The 22,764-nt window shown below is 53.7% G+C and overlaps 1 protein-coding gene across 2 annotated transcripts; it reads left to right on the top strand.

The window, feature by feature from the left end:
• The first annotated feature begins 7,800 nt into the window (after positions 1 to 7,800).
• On the top strand, positions 7,801 to 10,716 carry HLX (H2.0 like homeobox). Of its 2 annotated transcripts, XM_072332953.1 has the most exons (4): positions 7,801 to 8,501; positions 8,793 to 8,972; positions 9,360 to 9,544; positions 10,283 to 10,716. In XM_072332953.1, the coding sequence occupies exons 1-4, from the start codon at positions 7,928 to 7,930 to the stop codon at positions 10,619 to 10,621; spliced, it is 1,278 nt and encodes a 425-aa protein (XP_072189054.1). In that variant the 5' UTR covers positions 7,801 to 7,927; the 3' UTR covers positions 10,622 to 10,716. The 2 variants fall into 2 exon arrangements, with proteins under 2 accessions (XP_072189054.1, XP_072189056.1); XM_072332955.1 differs by lacking the exon at positions 8,793 to 8,972.
• The last annotated feature ends 12,048 nt before the right edge of the window (positions 10,717 to 22,764 follow it).

Below are 22,764 nucleotides of genomic sequence, written 5' to 3' on the forward strand. Positions count from 1 at the left end.
TTTGTTCCTCTTTGGAGCAATGGGTTTTCCTAAAAGCCTCTCTCAGCAAGATCCTTATCAAGCTTTCCTTAGCTGGAGACAATGAACGTTTCACAGCGTGAAAAGGGAAAAAAAAAGTGGAGAAAGGTCGTGGGGAAGACAAATGCTTTATGTGAGGAGATGGGCAGGGTGCAGATGAGCTCCCCCAGCCTTGTAAACACAGATTATTTTCTGTCCCACCTCCGGTTTCAGAATGTTTCCCGTGTTGAGTCAGCTCCGGAGCTTGTTGTGGGCTGGGTACTGTTGGAGCAGTGTGAAAAAAAGGGACCTGAGAGCCATCTGAACCCACAGAGCTCACCCTGACGTGACCTGAGAGGCTGTCTGTGAGGCCAGTAGTGAGCATGGGGCAGTAAGTGTAGGAGCTGGGGGACACATGTGCTTCTGTGGGCTTCTGTTGGTGGTGGAGCGTCTTCAGGCAGGGCAGGTAGCAGCTTCATGCAGAGGAAACCTGTGGACTGGCGTCTGTCATACATCCAGTTATTGGGCAGCTGGTTGAAGCCAAGGATCTGCAGTCAGTCAATGTTTGTGGGTTAAAACAGAAACAAACAATGGGATAATGTAAACAAAGAGTGCTCGGCTTAGAGCCTGATGATAGCGCCTGCATTGTGGAGAAGATCCTCATCCAAAGGCTTTGAAGATCTCTGGCTGTATTTGTTTTCCTAAAGATGGGTGTCTTTTCTATTTGCTCAGCTTCTATGGGCTTGAATAGACAAGGGTCCAGTAAAGGTGGGTCTGGCTCTGAACTCCAAGGGAGCCTGAAAGGAAAATGTGTTTTGGATCCTGACCTCATCCAAAAAATGTACCGCATTTCACTACCCTTAGATAGCTCACGCTTTGGAAATGCCAAGTAACCGGAAACTTTCGCTCCAAAGTCAACTCTGCTTTCATTAATAATTATTTTAAGACGGCATTTGTGGAACAAAACAGTACTATATGGAGCAGTAGTAGGCCTGGGGGAGCTCAGGGGCAAGAATTTGCTCCTCCAGCTCCGCTCTCAGGCTTGATGCCCAAGAAGTACCTCCCAGGTGCAGGGGGGAGCAGACGGTTGAAGGCCAATCCCTTGGTGGTGCACAGACCCCAGCAGCACCAGATTCCTTCGGGTGGTGGTGATGTGCGCTTGGGCCCATTTTACAGATGGGAAGGCTGAGCGGCGGGGGATGGAGACACACGTTGTACTGACAAATATGGGTCTCGACCTTTTTCTCTGGGATCCCTTGGCTTATTTTCCTGTCACAATGATGCCGCCTGCGCCTGCAGTCCCCTTCCACAAGTCGTGTCGGTCATTATAAATACCATTAGATTTATCACCGCTGTATGTAATGTGCCAATGCTGGCAAAGGCAATTGAAAACACAGCAGCAACGAGAAGCGTATGTTCTGAGAGCCGCCTTACTGGGATTTTTTTTCTGCCAAGGACAATAATATTTTTTTTTCCTTTTTTTTTAAATTTTTTTTTAATTTTTTTCTTTTTTTTTTCCAAATAAACATCACGCTGGAATGTGCTGCAGCAAATGGCTCGGGCTCTATTATATTTCATGCAGCTTTCTAAACAATTTTTAACCCTGCTGGCACGGTGTCAAACAGAAGGCAACCAACAATAGCAAAATCCCATTAAAGCTGAGAAGGTTCCTTCCTGAGGTGAACATGGCCAGAAATAGTAATCTTGGCTCTCTTTTCAATTTGGCATTGGGGACCAATAATGCATGTTCTGCTAATGGAAATTATCTAATTTCATCCAAGTGCAGCTCCAGAGAGAGCTGGGCTGACGCACAAACAGTCAATATAACAACATTCTTCTTGAAGAGCTGAACAATAGGGCTTTGGTGGGACTGTGATTAACAACGTCAAACCAAGAACAAACAGAAGGTGTAAAAATAGGCATCTGAGGAGCTGACACAACGGACTATTTTTCATCCGTAAGGCCGGAGGAGAATGGCTTGTTAAATTGTGTGCTCAGAGCACTTCATCACATGCCGTGTGGAAGAACCCAAGAAAAAAAATCCCATTTCCCATCTGGGTCTGTGTGTACGAAGGAACTGCACATGCCTTATTAATATAAATCATGCTAGGAGCATAATTCCCATTAGCATTGAAGAGCCGTTTTTCAATGAAAGACTCTTGCACCAGAAACACCTAAGGGGAAATAACAACGTTTGCTTCATTTGAAGAGAATGGTAAAATACAGCATGGGGACTGAGGAGGCAGAGAGCTGTTCCTTCTCTCCAACACTACAAGTTTGGGGTTTTGACACAACTATCACGAGCCACCGCCTTCTCTGCCCCTCCCAGAAGCTGTATCCAGATGTGGTACGGAGAAGAGGTGGGCATCCAGATGTGCCAGTCCAAGGAATGAGCCCATGTTGGCCCCCAGCCTCTGCATTGCCCCACAGGGATTAGTTCCCTTTCCCGCAGTCCCAGCTCTCCAGGAAAGGATGCTTCGGCCTTGAAACTTCAGACAGCATTTCCACCTCTGGTTAAGCAGGTATGTTTATTTTTAATTATTAGGAAATCTCTGGCAGCTGCTTACTCAGAGTTATTTTTAGAGTGTGAGAAGGGAGCTCCACGTTTGGATGAACTCCTGCCATGCGTGTTGGGTCACTGTGATGTGGGGTATGGAACAGTCCTACTGCCTCAACTCTGCATCTGCACCCAGCGCCCTTCACACCCACTCTGTGCAATGGGATGGGCCCATGAGGTTCTTCTTGTTCCCCAACCTGAACATCATCTAACCATCAAGGTTTGAAAGATGAATAAAATCATCTAGTCCAACTGCCAGCCCATGCCTGTGACCTCTCTAGGCCATGTCCATCAGTGCCAAACCTCCATGGCTCTTGAACCTCTTCGGGGATGGTCACTCCATCACCTCCCTGGCAGCTTCACCACTCTTCCCGAGAAGAAATTTCTCCTAATATTCAACCAAGAAGTGGTAGAACCCATAGAAATCGCTATGAATGAAAGAGAAGCCGGGGAGCTGGGTAACGTCCAGCATCCAATGGGTGTGCAAAGCACAGTGAGGTGTTCCAAGATGAGGAAACCTGAAACACCTTCAGAGTATGGAAGGGAAAAGCCCTGTGGCTGATCCCAGCCCAGCAGCTGACCCTGAGCTTTGATGGTTTTGCAGATTTTATGTTTTTTTTGCACTAGAGGGTGCTGCTCCATTAGCATTCAGGAACGCTTGCAGCACAGTGTTGCTTTCACCGCTGTGTTGTGTGGGGTTGGGCTGAGGGGATGTGTGTTGGTGCTCACAGAGTGCTCAGACAGGGCTGGGGTAAAGGAGAGCTGCTGAGCTGGGAAAGAAGAACTTCTTGGCATAGAAAAGTTCTGTACATCTAGGGTCAAGGTTAAAAACACGTGGGTTATTAATGGTGACAAATGAGAGGGAAAACTGGACGCCTCTTCTTTTTTCCTCTCTGTTTCGCAGTTTCAGGATGAATGAGTTCCTCAGGGAGCTGAGAAATGGGACAAGGCGGTGAGAAGAAGACTGTGAGTGCAGACGCTGCCATTACTGAACCTTTGGAATTCACTGCTGCAGGACAGATAGCCAACAACTTGTGGCAACGTGCTCTAGCACAAGTAAAATCAAAGTGCCCTTTTATAACTGTTTAGATGTAAAGTGAAAGGGAACCAGCCCTCTGATACCTGGATGCAAAATGATGTGTGGCAGAGACTGTGGGAAATGACCTCCATGCATGTCCATGCCCACTGACCGTGTTTGCATCACACAAGGCACTGAGCAAGTGGGCAGTGCCCAGGGAGAGGACACATCTCCTTTGGGCAGTTGGGTCCTACTAGGGTTCTTTAAGGGCTGCGATGGCACCATTCTGCAGAGATGTGCTCCTAACAAGGAAGCTTTTAAGCTGAAGGTTTCATAACCCACCAGGCTGGAGCTTGCTGTGTTTAAGTCCACTCAGAGCATGGAAGGAGGGCTGGAAGATTCACATATGGGCTGCCTGTGCTAAAGATACACCTGCATTCTGATAGCTCTATTTCCAGTGTTCTTTCATTTCTGACTGCTGTTGGCAAGCACCTGTGGATTGTTTCTCACTCAGAGTTTTCTTACACACTCTTTAGTGTCTCCTCCTTCAATCCTGGATGTCCTTTAAGCATCGCACCTTCAAGGTGCTGTTACTGCAGGGGCCACATTAGGAGGCATTACCACACAAACCGGATTAGTACGGGGGATTTAGGTGGAGTTATTCCAATGAAACCATTGGAAAATCCCCTGCTCTAGGAGAGGCAATCACCCTGTTAAAGCAAGCTGGGTGTGTGCATCCCGGCAGCTGTGCAGGAGCACAGCACAACAGGGCAGCACTGCTGCCGTGTCAGCTCTCATCAGCTGCTGAGGCTAATTGCAGGGGCTCTCTGCAGGCCTCTCAGCTTGTGTGGCCTGGAAAATCCCAGGGACAATCTTCAGGCAGTGCACAGGTGGGGTAACCCATGGAGTCCGCAATGCCAAAGCAGAGTTTGGGGAATGATGGTAGACAAGTGTTTCTTCCAGGCGGAGTTAATCCTCTCCATGCTGACACCCCTGGGGAGGCAGCAGGCAGGGTTGGAGAAAATCTGGGAGGCTGGTGTTTCGACTTTGAGCAGCTTAAATGCAAACCCTGCAGCACCACGGGATCGCAGCTCCAAATGCCTGAAAATGGGCTTTGCAAAGGCCAGCACGCAGAGCAGAACTGCCAGATCCAACTGCAAGGAAACCCTGAGGAAAGGACCATCTTGACCCAGCTGTCCCGCAGCACACAGCTTCCTTTCCCAGGGCTGTGGGGGTCCTAGTTATTACCCTGATGTTTTTAAAAACAGCATTGATGTAGCTGCAGGATTTCATGAAAAATAAAGAGAAAGAAAGGAATAGAGAATGAAAGGGAGGTTAGATAGAAAAAAAAGGGGAAGGAAGGAAGGAAGGAAGGAAGGAAGGAAGGAAGGAAGGAAGGAAGGAAGGAAGGAAGGAAGGAAGGAAGGAAGGAAGGAAGGAAGGAAGGAAGGAAGGAAGGAAGGAAGGAAGGGAGGGAGGGAGGGAGGGAGGGAGGGAGGGAGGAATTACGGAAGGAAAGGAAGAGGGAAACAGCAAGGAAGAAAGAAAGAAGGAAAAAGAAAGAAAGAGAAAAAGGCAGAAAGAAATACGCGGTGCCATCGCGGAGCAGCGCGCAGCCCCAGCGCTGTGCTCTCGGCAGGTGGCGGCAGAGCGCGGCCGTGGGCCGGGGGGGCCGGGGGTGCTCGGGCTGCGCTGCAGCACGGAGATCCGAGGGGCAGTGCGAAACGATTGCAAAATGAATTCCCCTAGAGAAAGCGGTTTTGCTGTATAGCATCTATGCGTTTCTATCCGTAGGTATGGACAGAACGAAAAAAAAGACGTATTGAAGTCTAAAAAAGAGAGAGAGAGAGCCGGGGTGGGACGCGGGGAGGCGGAGGGAGGCCCGGCCCCGGGCAGCTGGGTGGGGAGGGGGTGCGGGGGGCCCGGCCCATCGCGGGCTGCTCCGAGCGGGGAGAGGAGCCGAGTAGCAGCGGCGGTGGTGCGGGATGCGCCCGGTTGTAGGCGTGCGGAGCTCGGGAGGTTCTTCTCCACCTCCTCCTAGCTCGGCATCGGGGGAAAAAATAATAATAGTAATAATAAAGAATAATAGCAATGAGGAAAGTCCTTCGGGACTCCATTCCGACAGGACAAAAAAAAAAAAAAAAAGGGAAAAAAAAAAAGCACATCATCTCCAGTCCATTCGCCTCCTTCTCGAGTCCCTCGGAAAGCGAGATTAAAGGGGAAAGTCGCAGCTGTATATTTGTGTTTTCATTGCTAGAAGGGAATTGATTTCCTCGCATTTATTTTTGTAGTTGCAATACACAAGGGCGGATTTGCGTCACCAAAGCAACTTGCTGGTCGAGATAAAGTTGCACAAATATTGAAAAGGGAAGTGCTCGCGCTCATTATGAAGTTTTTCTCCGGAAGAAATAAGGATTTCTGCTGTATCCTAAAATACTGAAGCCGCTTCTATTTTAGGACAAATCTCGCAGGCACATCCGCTCATTTAGTCCGAGTTGGAACCTCTCGAAAAAACAGGAGATGACCCGGGCTGCAGCCGAGCCCCGCGCTTCCTGCAGCCTTCGGGCACCGCTGCGCACGGGCTGCGCGGCCGCGCAAAGCTGCTCGCCCCGGGGGCACCGGGCGCTGCTGCGGGATCCGGGAATAAAAGTGGGAAAACAACCGAACAACAGCAGCGATCCGCCTCTGCTGCCGATACATACGCGGTCCCGGTGTCGGTGCCGCGATGACTGAATTTCCCCCCCCCCGCGAGGGGACGGGGTGGGGGTGGCGGTGTTCGTTGCCGCCGGGCACAGCGGTGGGGGGCACGGCCCGACCGGGGCTCGGGACCAAAGGCTGGGCTCAGACTCGTTTGGGCCGGAGCCACAGCGGCGGAGCCGCCACGGGGTCGGCGGCGCGGGGGGATGCGGGGAAGGGGGATATGGAAGAAGCTCAGCGCCGAGCCGGTCTTGCTTTCCCCTCGCTTTCGGACGCGGCTCGGCAGTGGTTATTATCGTTTTCATTTCAACGGCGCTCATAAAACCAGCGCAAACCAAAGCCGTGCCCGTGGGCGCGATGTCACCCGCTCCGGGAGCGCACTCGGCCTCGAGCACAAAGCGCGGCCGCCCCGGACCTGCGGGAGGGGACCGTTCGTTCTGCCGTCAGGCCCCGGGAATGAGCCCAATTTCGAACGCTATTTTCAAAGCTAATAATAATGTTTTCGAAACAAAACCAAAGCAAATCCGCAACCGTTCGACTCCAGACCTGCTCACAGCGTCTCCGTTTGTGGAAACGACGACAAAAAAGCGCTCTTTTTATGTATCCCATTTGTATTTTCATCGCTATTTGCGTTTAAATTTGTATCTCTATTTCTATTTTTAGCCGTATTGTTATTGTTGCCGTTTCTATTTTTATGCCCGTTTCTAATTCTATTTTTATTTCTATTGTCTTCCCAGCACCAGCTCGGGATAGATGTGGACACTGTATATCAGCACGACACACACGCTGATGGGTTTGCCTCCCAAATATTCCAGTGACTGAAGTTTGCGGCCATGTCCTAACAGAACAACACGGGCGCCATTTGGCTGCCAGTTTTTCCATAATTACGAATGGGGCTTGAGGTGGAAACGGTGCCCGAGCAGCGGCCGAACGCCTCCTCGAGTCCTACTCAAGGAGATGCCACCGAGGCGCAGCTCCCTTCCTCCCGCAGACGCACGTTGCGCGCACGGCGTCACTGAGCGTCCCGCTCTCGTGTGTCATTCTGAGGCTGACGCTGTCACCGGGCGCGACCGTCCCGCGTGGGTTACCGCGGGTGGGGGCGCGGACACACCTTGCGGGGCCCAGCACGGCCCAGCGCAGCTCAACGCGGCCCGGCGCGGCCCATCCCGGCCCGGCAGCGCGGGGCGTGTCGGCGGGCGGTGCGTCCCGGCCCCGCGGAGAGCGGATTGGGTGCGGGCGGGCGAGGGGCGGCGGGAGCGAGGGCTGCGGCGGGGCCGGGAGCCGCTGCCAGAGAAAGTTTGGGGAGGGAGGGGTGCATTTTTTCCCCGGCGCGAGGAAGGGGGTTTGTTTTGTTTTCTTTGCGCCGCTGCTCTCCCGCTCTCGCCGCTCGCTCTCTGCCTCTCGACACGAGTTTTGGGGACTTCTTCCCTTTTTTTCTTCTTCTTTTTTTTTTTTTTTTTTTCTTTTTCTTTTTTTTTTTTAAATTTTTTTTTTTTCATTTTTATTCCCCCCTCTTTATATTTTACTTTATTTTCCCCTGCCCCTCCGACAAGCCCCCTCCATCCTTCCCCATGCCCGCGGGCCGGCGGGCAGCCCCGCGCCGCGCTCCCGGCAGTTGAGCCGCTCCCCGGGCTCGCAGCCCCGCCGCCGCCGGCAGGATGTACACGGCCGGCCTGGCCCCCTTCTACGCCTCCAACTTCAGCCTCTGGTCAGCGGCGTACTGCTCGGCGGCGGGGCCGGCGGCCGGCGGCTGCTTCCCGCTGGAGGCGGCCAAGAAGCCGTCCTTCTGCATCGCCGACATCCTGCACGCCGGCGGAGAGGCGGCGGCCGGACCCGCCGACGCCGCGCCCGGGCTGCCAGCGGCCGCCGCGGCCGCGCTCGGCTCCATCCTCCCCGGCGGCCCCTTCCACGCCGCCGCCTCACCGCTGCGGCCGACGCCCGTCGTGGCCCCCGACGCCCCCTCCGGGGCCGCCGCGTTCCCTCCTCGCCTCTCGCCGCTCTCCGCCGCCTTCCACCCCCCGCACCACCACCGCACCCCTCAGCACCGCAACCACGCGGCGGCGGCGGCGGCGGCGGCACCGGGCGGAGGAGGGGGAACCCCGGCGCGGGGACCCGGGGGCCACACGGGCGGCTCAGCGCCGGCGCCCGCCAGCAAGGACCTGAAATTCGGCATCGACCGCATTTTGTCGGCGGAGTTTGACCCCAAAGTGAAGGAAGGCAACACGCTGAGAGGTAGAGAAATCGCCGCGTCCGCTTTGCGTGCTCGGCGCTGCGTTGTTTTCCCCGTCCCCGCGGTTTTACACTAAGAAAAGCGGAGAACGAGGGCTCTCCCCGGGCACCCCGCGCGGCGGCACCCCCCTTGGAAATAGCGATAGCCTCAATGTAGCGAAGCTGAAGCGGGCAGGGCCGCGGCCTCTCCCCGCAGCCCGAAGGAGGGAGCGCACGGCGGGGCCGCGGGGCTCCGTTCGCTCCGTCGGGGCCCGACCGCGCCGTAACCGCGCTCTCCTTGTTCTGTGCTCGCAGATCTCACCTCGCTATTAAGTACCAGCCGCCAGGCCGGGGTTCACCTCCCCGCCTTGCAGCCGTCCGCCGGCCAGTTCTTCGCGTCTCTAGAGCCCATTAACGAGGCCTCTGCCCTTCTGGGGCCCCTAAACACGGCCCCAAGGAGCTCAGTTCAGCACCAGTTTCAGGACACTTTTCCAGGTACATCTCGCTCCCCCCGTGGCACCGGGCCCGCAGGGACTCGCGTTTGTAAACGCTGGAGATGGTCATTATTATTTTTTAAATAATTATATAGTGATTATTTGATTCTTTTCTTTGCGAGGCTCGGGTTTGGGATGCCCCGTGGGGGGAGGACGAGCGCCTTAGGGTCCGATCCAGCTTCGCCCCGTCCCGTAGGGAGAGCCCGGAGAGATGGGGTCGGGGGGGGGGGGGAGTGGAAAGCGCTTGGGGCAGCACCCCGACGGCAGCAGGAGACCCCCGACGGCAGCCAGGGCCATTTTGCGCCGGGCTGCGGGCTGTGGGCTGCGGGCTCCGTCCCTGCGCGAACCCTAACGGGGCCGCCCCGTGTCCGTACGTCTGTCCCCACAGGGCCGTACGCGGTGCTGACCAAGGACACGCTGCCTCAGACCTACAAGAGGAAGCGCTCGTGGTCCAGGGCCGTTTTTTCCAACCTGCAGAGGAAAGGGTTGGAGAAGCGCTTTGAAATCCAGAAGTACGTCACCAAACCGGACCGCAAGCAGCTGGCCGCGATGCTGGGGCTCACGGACGCCCAGGTATGGGGTGACGGCTCCCTGCTGCGCTCGGGGGGGTGAGGGGGGGTGGTAGCAAAGGCGGGGAGGGAACCGGAGAGCGTTTTCCCTTCGCTTCTCCTCTGAGGCCCCGCACGTTTTGCCGAGCCGAGCACCGGGGAGGCACTTAGCTCCGAGGCAGGGTAGTGTCTTTAATGCCCCTTCCCCGTTTTTTCTCTTTTATTTCCCCTCTAAATCTCTTCCTCCCCCTCGTTGTGAAACCCCTGAGTGAAGGGAAGCGAAAGCTCTGCCTCAAACGGAGCCATTAAATGCCGCTCAGCGATGATTTCGCTGTTGAGGGCCCGCGGTGTTGTATAACGCTGCGGTTTGTTGAGCAAGGGCCTGAGTTTCCAGGAAGAAGGAGGAGAAGGAGAGGAAAAAAACAAAAAACAACCCCCCCAAACACCAATAACAAAAACCCACAACAAAACAAAAGGCGAACAAACGAAACAAAAGGAAAAGTCTGGAAATATATATATATATATCCAAAGCCGGGAATGCTTATTAAAACGTGCAAACAGTAATGGAAAAGTAAGCCATAAATTATAACAAAATCATCCTCGTGATGTAAAGGTGGAGGCAGATGAGGATGAGGCTGGGGATGAGGAAGATGAGCATGGCCCCCCATACGTCCCCGCGCTGCCCCACTCCAGCGGCGCTGCGCGGTTTTTGCGCGGGTGTTGCGCGGTCCCGTGAGCCCGTCTGAGGGCGGCGCGGCCGCAGGTGAAGGTGTGGTTCCAGAACCGCCGGATGAAGTGGCGGCACTCCAAGGAAGCCCAGGCCCAGAAGGACAAGGAGCCGCCTCCCGAGCCCGAACCATCGGCCCCCAGGGCCGTCCAGCCGCCCGCCGCCGCGGGGGAGCCCGAACGCAGCCCCAGCCGCTCCGACGGCGACGGCGACAGCGACAGCAGCGACCCCGACTCGCTCGACATGGCCCCCAGCGACACGGAAAGGACTGAGGGCGCCGAGCAGAGCCAGCCCCAGGCCGGGGGCTGCAGGCCCTCCGCCAGCCCCGGCCTCCCCTCCCCGCCGCCCGCAGCCGCCAGCCCCGAGGGGCTATAGACGGGGCGGCCCCGACGCCGCCAGAGCTCCGCGCCGACTGAACGCCTTCTCCCCGCCGCGGGCCGGCAGCACGGCTCGGGCGGGACCCCGCGCACGGCACGGCACGGCTCGGCACGGAGGGGAGCGGCCGCGGAGTGGGAGCTGCAGCTCCAGGCGGAGGGAGCGCTGCCCCGGGAGGAGAGAATGCGGCCCGGCCGCGGGACAGAGAGCGGGACTTCTCGTTGTCTTTTTTTTCCCCCCGAGGTCTTTTTGTTGTTGTTTTAATTATTATTATTTTTTAATTTTATTCTCCCGCCTTCTCTGGGAAAATCCGAGCGAGGGACTGAGCTCCGAAATCCCCCCCAACCCCCCCCCTCCGCCCCCGAACAATTTACAATGTGAAGTATTTTCGCCGACATCCTCCTGGGTTGCAACGTGTTGCTTCGAATAATCCGACCGAGAAATACTGCACTGACAAAATATAGAAATCTATCTATCTATCTCCTGTAAATAAAATGTTTGCTATGGTTTGTAACCACGTCCACGTCTGTTGGCCGGGCTGAGGCCGCGGGGCTGCCCCTCTCCTGCTCCTCGCCTCCAACTCCCCATCTTCGCCTTTTTAAGTCCTTTTTTCCCCTTCCTCCGCGAGCGGAGATGGTGACGACAACCGGATTTCATTACGCAAAATTGCGCTCGGGCGAGAAAGTCGCCGATTCCGTTTGCAGCTCCGACGGACGTGGATATCTCGGGGACCATTTGGGTTTTGGTACAGGATCGTCCAGACAGGCGAAGCGCATCAGGGAGTTGGGGGGGAGCTGCTTCAGAGGGGGGTTGAGGTGGTAGCGCCCTGTGACGTCACGCTGTCGCTGCGTGGTCCGGGAAGCGCGGCATGACGTCACGGGAGCAGAGTGCGCAGAGGAGGCAGCGCAACTTTCGAGTGTCCGTCGGCAAAAATCAGTGTAGGGAAAAGTGAGCCGGGGCAAAGTGCGAACCGAGGGGGCTGCGGTGGGCCAGGAGGGGATGGGAGAGGTGACAAGGCGCAAACGAGAGCGCAGAGCCACGGCGCGCAAAGCTACTTTCAACCGTGCCGCTGCGCCCGTGGATGCGCGCAGCGCCTGCGGTGCCGTTTCCATCGGATCACTGTCCGCCAGGAAAGGGGTTGTGCATAGGGCGTCCCTGATGGCTTTACGGGGGGGTTTGTAGGGGACAGCTGCTCTTCTCCTCCGGCCTCAGGAAAGCGGCGCCGTGCGATGCCCATATCCAAACGGACGGGCCAAAAATCTCCCTTCATCGCTCCGGTTTTGGGGCGGCCGCCGGGAGAATAACGGTGTTCGTCTCCAGAGGAGAAAGGAAGAAATTAAAGCATCAAATTCGGCGTGTCCCGGCTGTGCGCGCCCTCGGGCAGGTGGACAGAGCCACGAGGGGAGCTGGGGAAAGCGGTGCGACTGCGCCCGTCCCAAGTGGGGAGTGAGCTCAGTTGCTGGGATAACGGTGAGGGGAGCGTCGGGAGTGTGACAGCCCGTGAGCCGTCCCTCCGTAACGCAGTGCTGCACCCACCCGGAGAAAGGTCCCAGCAATCCCGGGGGTCTCTTTTTGTTTGCTTTATTTCTCGCTGCTGTGCCAACACGAGCGGATTCGGGAGGTGGTGGTCGCCTCTAAAGGCGGAGCGCCGAGCATCGCCCCGCGGATCCTGTTCTCCACTCGGGCTCGAGGCGGGTTTTCCCCCAGCATCCTTCCGCGACTCACCCCAAATTCGGACCATACAATGGTTAAGGCCAGGGTCGGCCGGGAGGGCTCTATAAGGTCGAGATATTCTATGATTCTATGACTGATGCTGTGATTTCGGGCCGTGGGGCAGAGCAGGGATGGCTGAGCGGAGGGTCGTCGTCCCCGTGGAGGGGAACCGAAGAAGGACGGGACCGCGGGCGGCTTTGGGCCACTCGACCCCTGGGCGCAGCTCCCGATGCGCGGCCGCGTTCGGCACTTCGAGTTCCTCCTGCTGCGGCTCGGGAGCAGCTTTGCAGCGAGCTCTCATTCCACCCCCATTACGATGCGCAACGAGATTCTGTTCTTCTCTCCCGATTTCTTCCCTGAAAGCTCTCTCAGCTCCGAAAAGGCTTTGAGGAAGCTTCGGGAATAGGAACGGGCACGTTAACGGGAGAAAAAAACAAAAACAAAAACAAAAGAAGAGGGAGAGAGGGAGAGAAAAAGAGACGCAATATTTAAAACAAGCGATTTAGTGGAAAGGCGAGAGGGGTCCCCGCCCGCGGCTCCCGGCCCAGAGGCAGCGAACCCCTCGTTCTCCTCCCGCCGCACTCCTTAGGAAAATATTTGCGTTTTATTTAAGGTCGGTCTTCTCCCGATGTCTTAAAAAATAATTGTTTTCAGGCCCTGCTCCTCTCGGCATCGCCGCTTCGCGCTCACACGCGGCGCTTTCGCTGCAGCCCTCGCCTCGGGACTGCCTGGCGTCGGCGAGACAAACTGCGAGCCCCAAATGTCAGCTCCTGCCGCAGCCCCGCTGCAAAACCGCCCCCTCCTCACGGCTGCGGGGCGCTCATCGGGAATAATGGCTGTTTACACAAAACCTTTATTCACTTTCTTAAATAAACAGCAGCGAACTCAAATAAAGCGAACCCTCGGCTATAACTCAGGCGCAGCTCTGGCTGTGCGCATTCCCGGCTGCGGACCCGGAGAGCCTCCGAGGGGAAAAATCCGAGGGCTCCTGTCACAGCCCACCTCCACCAGCACAACCTCCGCGAGGACCTCGGCCCGAGCTTTCCTTTTCCTCTTTTCTTATTTTATCTTCCCCTTTTCCCTGACGAGGAGGAGATACTCCCTCCTCCTCCCTCCCCAGTCCCTTTGCAGAGGTGGGAGCCCCAAGTTCCACTCCGCTCAGAGACGGCGGCGAAGGTCCCCCTGAACACCCCGTGCGCTGCCCCCCACTCCCTCGGCCCAGGCCCTAATGAGCTCCATTAAGAGCGTTATTGATGTGGAGGTTCGCTGTGAGGTCTCGGCTGGAGGGGAGCGCAGCTCTGCTCGGCAGATACGGCCGCTCTGATCCGCGCCACCTGGCTGAAACCAGAGAGCCGCCACTTCATTAATGGGTTTAGCCTTTGCTAATTGGTGTCTTTAGGACCCTTGCCAAAATCTGCTCCGAGATCTTTGGAGACAGTTTTTGTTTTTCCTTCTGCCGGTGACATTCGTTGGCGGCAATTAGAGCCGGTAACGCTCCCGCAGCCGAGCTAGGAGCCCCGACGGGGCGGGCTGCGCTTCGACCCCGGCGCTCGCCCGGCAGCCGGACCCCAAACGCGGACCGAACCGACAGCCGAGCTGGTGAACCCCTTCAGCCCTCAGCCGGAGCAGGTGGAGAGGCCGGGCGTGGGCCGAGTGAGGGGTGCCGGGTCCCTGCGAAGCCTCCGCAGCGCGGCCAGCCCGAGCCGTGCCCGGAGCCGCTCCGCAACTGCCGCAGCCTGGAGCCGCCGGCGCCACGCCCGGAGCCCCCGTTCGCTGTCCGCCCTCGGGGTCACCTTCGTCCCCGGCCCTGCGGCCCTGCCCGGGTTTTCCGGGACTCAAACGACAGCAGTTAATGAAATCCGCCAGCCTCAAATCACAGAGCGCTGCCGTACGCTATAATCAAATTTCTGCTTGCCTTAAAAAACCCGGGCCACCCTCCTCCACCCCCAGCCTCCGGGCAAACCCCAAATCAAGGGTTTCAGCCATCGCCGTTCCCACTCCCATGGCTGTCGCTCCCGGCCCACGCTGCCCATAGCGGCTCCCGGTGGCCGGAACCGAGGGGGCAGCCCGGGATGGGACGGGCACCGCGGGGAAGAAGTTACCCGGGGTGGGGGTGGGGATGATAGGGTGGGAATGGGGTGCTAGATTGGGAGTGATGGGGATGGGGGGATGATACGAGGGATCGTGGAGGGGGTGATGGGACTGATGGGATGAGAGTGGTGGGATGGGGATGGAAGTGATGGGATGGGTATGAGGGTGATGGAGTGAGGATTGTGCAGGGATGGTATGGAAGTAAGTCTGGGGATGATGGGATGGGGATGTTGATTTGGGGGGGATGGGATGGGAGTGGTGGAGAATCTGTGGTGGTGATGGGATGAGGATAGTGGGGTGGGGGTCATGAGTTGGACGTGATGGGATGGGATGGTAGAGGGAGTGATGGGATGAGAGTGATGGGGCTGATGGATGAGAGTGGTGGGATGGGGGTGGAAGTTATGGGATGGGATGAGGTGATGGGATAGGGGTGATGGAGTTGGGGCAATGGTTTGGGGATGAAGGGATGGAGATGGTGGAGAGTGTAGATGAAACGAGAGTGGTTGGGATGGGGTTGGTGGGATGGAGGTCATAAAGTGAAGATGGGATAGTGGAGGGGTGATGGGATAGGGGTGATGGGATGTGAACGGGAAGCATGGGTGGCACGTCTCCCCCCATGCTGGCCGCAGCAGATGCGTTTATTTGTGTGCACACCCTTCGCCGTAAATCCCTCCATCTATAACCATTATCCACACGGAAACTTTTGCCCCCTGCAGCCCCCAGGACTTTCCTCCTTCCGTCCCCCCCCTCTCCCCCCCCTCAATTCCCCTCCAGTTAGCGGTGATGATTTTAAAAGCATGCGATGATCTAAGCCCTAATCCTAATATTATGCATCATCCGGACAGGATAACCGCGCCGCCTTGTCAGCCGCCGCCTCGTTACAGGACCCATTTGCCGCATCGCGGAGTCATCGCGGCGCTGACGGATGGGCCGGGACCCCCGCGCCCCCCGCCCGAAGCGGGGAGGAATGCGGCAGGCGGAGCCCCGAGCCCGGCCCGCTCCCCGCCGGCGGCGATTTACGGTCTGTGTACGTTTGCTGGCTCCAGATATCGGCAGCGTAATGGATGGCTCTATTTTATGAATCCGAGCCTCGGATTCGAGGCGATCGGGAGTCCCTTCCTTGTATGGTGCACTCCTGTCTCAGCCCTAAGCCGCCCCGCAGGCAATAAACCTCCCCGCGAAATGTGCCGGGAGATAACGGTCGACTTTATTGATTGCGAGAAAACGCTGGATACCAAATAAAGGGCTTTTATGAGGATCCCTGCGAAGAGCCCTTTCTCCGCGGCCATTAGCGCGATATTGACGTTTTACTGCGAGTAAACTGTGAACTCGTTCGGCCCTAAAACCTCGGAGCAGGCGGGGAGCGGAGCGCGGAGCTGCAGAGCCCAGAGCCCCCGCTCCTCCCCGGGGCACGGAGACACAGAGGGGGCACCGCGGGACCCTCCCGGGATGCTCGGGGATCGACAAAGCCCTGCCTGCAGGAGGGATGCACGGGGCAGCGCCTGCCAGAGGCACTGAGTCCAGAGCTGGCCGGCTTTGAAACAGCCGAGACTTATTATTATTTCATTGTTTATTTTCTAATTTCTTTTACTTTTGTTTTCGAAACGATTCTTTCACATTTCGTTTTTATTCCATTTTCTCCAGTTCGGATTCCATTTTCATCCCGTTTCCGTACATTCCGGGCTCAACACGTTGAGCACGCTCCCCTCGCACAACGCTCCGAGCTTTCATTCTCGTTCCATCCGTCTCCAGGCGGCCAGCTCGGAGGTCCCGAGCACGTTATTTCCCTCCCACCGCCTTCCCACCAGCCTTCGAGAGCTGATTTTTAGTCACTTGTTGTTTCGTTCTGTTTGCCTCGCTTTGCGGAGGTAACTGTAAAACCACTCAGAGGCTGAGAGTTGCATCGCATTTTCCTGGAAAGCCATAAAACTGTCTCATTCCCCGATGCTCCTTGATTAACTTATGAGCATAAAGGAAATGCTTGAATAGTGTTCCCTCTGCGGTTTTCTTTCGGCGAGGGGAAGCTGAGGGAAGATGCTAATATTGTCATCTTATTTTACAATTTATACCTTCTGCCCAAACAGCGTACACACAGCCTAAGGCACAGCGGGGTTCAGCTTCTTAAATGCAGCCCATATATTTCAGCTCCTGGAGAGCCGCACAGGCAAATAACTCAGCCTGCTTTTACAAGGCTGGCTCCTATTGAAACAAACAGGATGACCCGGAGCTGCTCAGAAGAGGTCCAGCTAATGGGATGTGCCAGTGCTGCGTGCAGAGCCCCATAGACCAGTCCCAAATACCATCCCCATCCCATACACCATTCCCACACATCAACCCCATGCTTCAGCCCCTCTGCTCGCCCCATGCAGGCTCCCCCAGCACTAACAACCTTCACATGGTTCCTTGGCTCCTCCACACAAGCACCATGTGCTTGCACTTAACTTTATCTCCAGTACATGTGGATCTCTGCGTGTACGTATGTGCTGGAAACACATGGCCAGCCTTTATATGTATATATATATATATATATATATATTTGATTAAGCCTCAGCCAGTGAGGTTTTGTAAGGAATATTCAGCTCATTAGCAAACGTCATTGGTAAGAACCAAGCTCCAGCAAAAAGGGCACAAACACTGCTCCTCACAGAACACTGGAAGTTGCTAGATGCACTTTGGCTCATAAACGAATAGCTGATATATTCTTCAATCAGGACAAAGCCATTAAGGTTTGCTCAGCCCTGGTCTATGGGAAAATAACTCCTTTGATGGAACTCCCCCCCCAGACTCCCAGAAGCTCTCTCTGCTGCAGGAGCAGCACTTCTTCATGCCTTTGGATGGAGGGGAGAGCTGGACCTCCAGAGAAACGCAGCTCTCTAGCCTCTTGAATTTCACTTTGCATCCTTCCCCCTACCTGCTCAGCTAATTCTTCTTTGCATTCGGGACCTGTCCAAACCCACCCAGAGAAAACTACAGAATAATGAGAGTGGTGCATCATCATTTATCAGCTCTTTCTTCCTTGCTGGTGGCCAATATTGCAGCTCTGAAGGAAACAGCCTTGTATGGGGGGGCTGAAAGAAGGGCATGGAAAGAAATTCAATCCGAGGAATGAGAGGAATGGATAAAAAAAAGAAAACAGAAAATATAAAAAAGCCGTGCTGATGACTTTTTCATTGCATGGATTTCCTCCTGGAGCAGTGGTTAGCGATGCCGGCTCCGTGTGTTTACTCAGTGTGTTTTACTGCAGCGCTCTGACTGCTCAGGCCTGGCCCAGGGATAAGCAAGGGGAGAGAGAGAATTCTGCAGCCTGTCCCCTGCCTGGTGGCACACCAAACCCATTCACATTTGCACGGTGCTGGTTTAGGGTTTCCCGTGCCTTACTGGGTGCAGCTCAGAGGACCCTCTGCTGGGACAGAGCTGGCAACACATGGATAAGTATCATGATATAGACATCCATCCATGATCGTTTGGGTCAGGGTGAGCAGGGGGCTCCCTGTGCTGGCTGTGGCATTGCTGCTGAAGCTGTGAGCCCAGCCTGGGGCTCAGTAAGTGCCCATGGACATCTGCACACAGCTCTCAGTGCCAGACTCCAACACAGTCCCAGGTACTGCTCCACCATCTTAGCCCAAGCCCTGGTCCACCATCTTAGTCCAAGCCCTGGTCTACCATCTTAGGCCAGGCCTTGCTCCACCATCTTAGTTCAAGCCCTGCTCTGCCATCTTAGCCTAGGCCATGCACCACCATCTTATTCCAAGGCCTTGCTCTACCATCCTAGCTCAAGCCTTGCTCTGGCATCTTAGCCCAGGCCCCGCACCACCATCTTATTCCAAGGCCTGGTCCACCATCTTAGGCTAGGCCTTGCTTCGCCATCTCAGACCTGGGCTGGGGGTGGGCTGCAACAACATGGAGCTGGTAGAAGAAGAAACAGAGCAAAAAAAAGTAAAAGCAATAGCACTAAGCCCACTGGGGGAAAACGTTGTTTTGGCTTAATCAATTTTTATTTTTCTTAAAGTTTGGCACGATAGATTATTTTAAAGGCAATTTACACAAGACACAGTAGGTGAGATTCCTTGAATGACATTGTGTAAAAGGCTGGTGTGGAATAGTAATCAGAAAAATGAGGCAAAAAGAGCCTCCATTCCTCCCCATAGGAAAGAAAGGCCAAACGGGCATTTTTCACCCATAGTTGTCTTTTTATTTTGTTACTTAAAGCAGCTTCCTAAAATATTCTTTGAGGTATCTTGTTACACTTTTTCTGGAGCAATTATTTAATCTGCTATTGCACTGGAATGTGGAATTATTTTCAGCTCTGGCTCTCCTAAGCTTGTCCCTAGTGTAGCAAAAGCTTTTGTCTCGGTGCTGACCAGCTGTGTGCAACAACAGGCTCCTGGGGCTTGGTGCTCGGTGCTACTCAGTGACAATTATGGGGCTGCTCTGCTAAAAGGCACAAAGCACCTGCAGGAAACAAATATTTCTAGGATCTATTATTATTATCTTCAGATTTATTTTGTACCTTGAAATGTGAAGATCTATCTGATATGCCTAAGAGGATAGTGGGGGTTGATTGAAGGTAGCAACCTCAACTTCATATTCCTCAGTGTTAGCTGAGAAATTTAGGGATGGTAAAGTAGCATGTACTCACTTTTTATTGCAAATTTTAGGGCAAACTTTCTCTCACTACCAGGAACCACAGCTTAAAAATGTGTATATATTTCATGCTTGAGTGCTTTTTTTTGTTTTGTTTTGTTTTCAGAGTGTGTTTCATAGAATTTTGTAGAATCAGAGAATCATCGAATGTTCTGGGTTGGAGGGGACCTTGAAGCCCACTCAGCTCCAAACCCCAGCTGTGGGCAGGGCTGCCCCCCCCCTCCCCCAATAAGCTCAGGCTGCCAAGGCCCCATCCAACTTGGCCTTGAGTGCCTCCAGGGATGGGACACCACAGCTTTTCTGGACAGATGTGTCAGGACCTCACTGCTCACTGAGTGAAATTTTTTCCCCTGATATCTAATCTAAATCTCCCCTTTTTTTAGTTTAAATCCTTTCCCCCTTGTCCTATCACTACCTGCCCATGTTAAAACTTATTATCCCTCCTGTTTTTAAGCTCCCCTCAAGTACTGGAAGGTCACAATGAGGTCTCCCCAGAGCCTTCTTTTCTCCAGTCTGAACAAGCCAAGCCTCCTCAGCCTGTCTTTGCATGAGAGGTGCTCCAGCCCTTTGATCATCTTTGTGGTCTTCTCTGGACCTGCTCCAACAACTCTGTGTCTTTTTTTGTGCTGGAGGCCCCAGGCCTGGATGCAGCACTACAGCTAAGACCTCATGAGGACAGAGTAGAGGGGGACAACCTCCTTCACCCTGCTGCTATCTCTCTTCTGGTGCATTGCAGGATACTGTTGACTTCCTTATCCATCAAGATCCCCAAGTCTTTCTCTGCAAGGCTAATCTAAGGGAGTTCTCCCAGTCAGTATACATACCTAGGGTTGCCCCAACCCAAATACAATAACACCTTGCACGTAGTCTTGTCACCTGATGTCATCTTCTCATAGCTTTGATTTCTGGATTGAGCTGTTGATGTTACCATACGATGACTTGTCTCGTACTGCTCACAGAGATTCCCTGCTCCAAGATGGCAGGAAAAAGGCATGCTGAGCACATCCCGGTCCAAAGCCACCTGTTGAAACAGTGGAGATCATTCCATTTCTAGCATGTGCACAGCAAGATGGGCTGTGTGAGAAGCTTCCAAAACAGGTGGCTGTTGAAATCTCAATGGAAGATCACACTCCTACACTTCTATGCCTCTGAAATACGAAGTATTCATTAGAAGTGATAGACTTGAAGCCAAGACAAACAATATCATAAGCTAAACTCGAACACTTGCAAATACTGGTCTTGTGATGACAGATTCATTTTTCCAGCTCTGGCAAACTTGTTTCTACTTTAGCCCTGCTGGAAATTATCCCGCTAGTGTTTATAAAGCTGTCCTGCTGCTAAGGGTTCTGTGTAGGGCGCTCTATTCAAACGAAGGAAAGACCTCCTGGCTATCAGCAAGGTGGATCTATGTAAGTAGTTTTGGGTTTTGTCTTTTACTGATGAAAATCCTTCAGATCTCTCTTGCTAGTTTGCATCTCTTTATTTTATCACCTGCTGTCATCTGCTGGGGTCAAGGGATGGAAGCTGGGAGATGGAGTCTTGTCTGGTTTAGGTGGGTGTGAAGAGTCTGCTTCAAAGAAGGAAGGTCTTTAGCTGCCTGGATCTGGTGGGAGAGGTTTGTGGGCATGGCCATGAGGATGTAATGATGAAAGTGATGAACACGATGAACAACATACCCAAAATGTAAGGTTTGAGTAGAAGAAAACCACAACTCTTGAGTGTTTTCCAAGGGCACAGAGAAACAGACAGAAAGCCCTAGAAGGGGTGGTGGTTGGAGAAGAAAAGAGCATGCTTATTTGTGAAACGTCTCATACAGACACAATGCAGTGTTAGAGAGGAGTCTTTGGCCATCTCTGTAGGCCCAGGGCAGACCTGAAGCTGAAAGCAGACTAGCAAAGTAGCTCATCTCAAGGCTATCAACAATGTGGGTTGGTGTTAGAAGTCCTGGGCTTCCACCTTCTGCATCTGAAAACCTGTCATATCCCTTTGGTAGGAGAATGTGCTTGTTTCTTGCTATGTAAGCCATCGACCAGAGGCCCAAAAAGTCTCTGCTCTCACTTGGAAACAGTTACCCCAGTGCCAGGTCCAATCGACGTTTGATTGCTCACTGTAGTATGAAATAACCACCCTCTTCACTGCCCACCCACCACAAATCCCACTGCTGCTGTCATCATGCTCTCTCTAAGAGCCTTCTAGCAACATGGTATAATTAATATTAAGCAACAATTTACTACAGTGTTATCAGGTGGTAGTTTACCCCCACACCCCTCACCCAGAGCTGTCTCGCTGCCCCTTTTCCCTGATTATCTGTGTCACGCTGAGCTTTCTATTAAAAATTGACACTGGAAATAAAACAGTGGCTTTTTTACTTGGCCACTCTCAGCCTGAAAAAGCCCAACAATCCAAATAACCAACCAAAACCCCGAACAAAAACAGATGTTTAAACCAACAGAAAGTGGAGGAGGAATACTCTTTCCTTCCCTGAATGTCATGGTATATTATATTCGTTTATGTGAGAGTACTTGAGAAGGACAAAGTCATTTTCATTGGGTAGATAATTTCTAATTCCCTCACTGGGAGCTGACAAACTCCCTTCAAAAACCTGCTGGCTGCCTTTAGCCATGGGGTGATGGGCTTGTGGACAGGATGCTCAGGACACCCAGCCTCTGTGCTCACCCCCAACCTGCAAAGTGCTTCATTTTTCCCACCTGTGCATATTCAGCCCTGTTTTCCACTAGTGGGACAGCTGCACTGAGATGGAGGGGCTGGGGCTGATGCTGGAGGAAAGGGCTGGGGCAGGGACTGGGATTTGAGAGAGACCTGGTGCTCACACCCTTCTCTCAGAACAGCCAGCTGCCCCACAGCCCTGAACCTCAGTTTCCTTCCATTAGGTGCGGTGGGAGAAAAGGGCTATTTAAATACCAGGGGAGACTGGACTCAGGATGCGGGTATGGTTTAAATTAAGGTGTGATTTTAAACTAATAAAAGTAAACCTTACCAAAAGGCTTGGATGTGTACTTATTTCAGTTTAAATTTGGGTCATTTAGGTTGCTCTTAAATCATACAATACACATAACTGTATATTGACTCACTTTTAAACTAAAATAAAAATATCCAGACAGTGCTTTGCACAGCTGTTCAACAACTGTTAAATACATAAATAGCCATCACGTACTAAAATACTGTGTTGATATGAGCCATATAAACAGAAGAGAGCAGAAATACAGTAGTCTTTTTAACCTGATCTAATTTTGGGTCTATATAAGCTTTATTCAGCATCAGTCTGCCTTGATGCTGCTCACCTATATGCAGAGAGAACAACTAAAATGTTGGTGGGGCTGATGTGGTCCCCCTTCCCAGAGCCATTTCTTTTTCTTCAAGGCCTAATGCTTCCCAGATGAATGGCAGAAGTGTTTCCAAGGCTGATGCTGGGGTTGCACAATGAGTATGCCGCCATGAGCTGAGGGACTGAGTTGGCAGCTTGCGGTACCACCAACACGACATCTCCTCTCACAGCCTGTGGGTGCTTTGGGGGTGAAGGTGACAAAGAGATGAAGGATGGGTACATGGCTTTCCATTTGATCTGTATTTTTCAGTGCAAAGAAATAAGTCTTCTGCCAATGCCTTGTTTACCCGTTGCTATGAAAATCACTGTATGGCCTAGTTGTAGCAGCATTAACATATATATATTTTTT

Source organism: Excalfactoria chinensis, chromosome 3, assembly GCF_039878825.1.
Source record: "Excalfactoria chinensis isolate bCotChi1 chromosome 3, bCotChi1.hap2, whole genome shotgun sequence".
NCBI lineage: Eukaryota > Metazoa > Chordata > Aves > Galliformes > Phasianidae > Excalfactoria > Excalfactoria chinensis.

Excerpts from the sequence above, each read along its gene's own strand:
- HLX (XM_072332953.1), top strand. The coding sequence starts at position 7,928 with ATGTACACGGCCGGCCTGGCCCCCTTCTACGCCTCCAACTTCAGCCTC. Across the intron at positions 8,502-8,792 it reads GGAAGGCAACACGCTGAGAG|ATCTCACCTCGCTATTAAGT; the intron begins GTAGAGAAATCG and ends CTGTGCTCGCAG. Across the intron at positions 8,973-9,359 it reads GTTTCAGGACACTTTTCCAG|GGCCGTACGCGGTGCTGACC; the intron begins GTACATCTCGCT and ends CTGTCCCCACAG.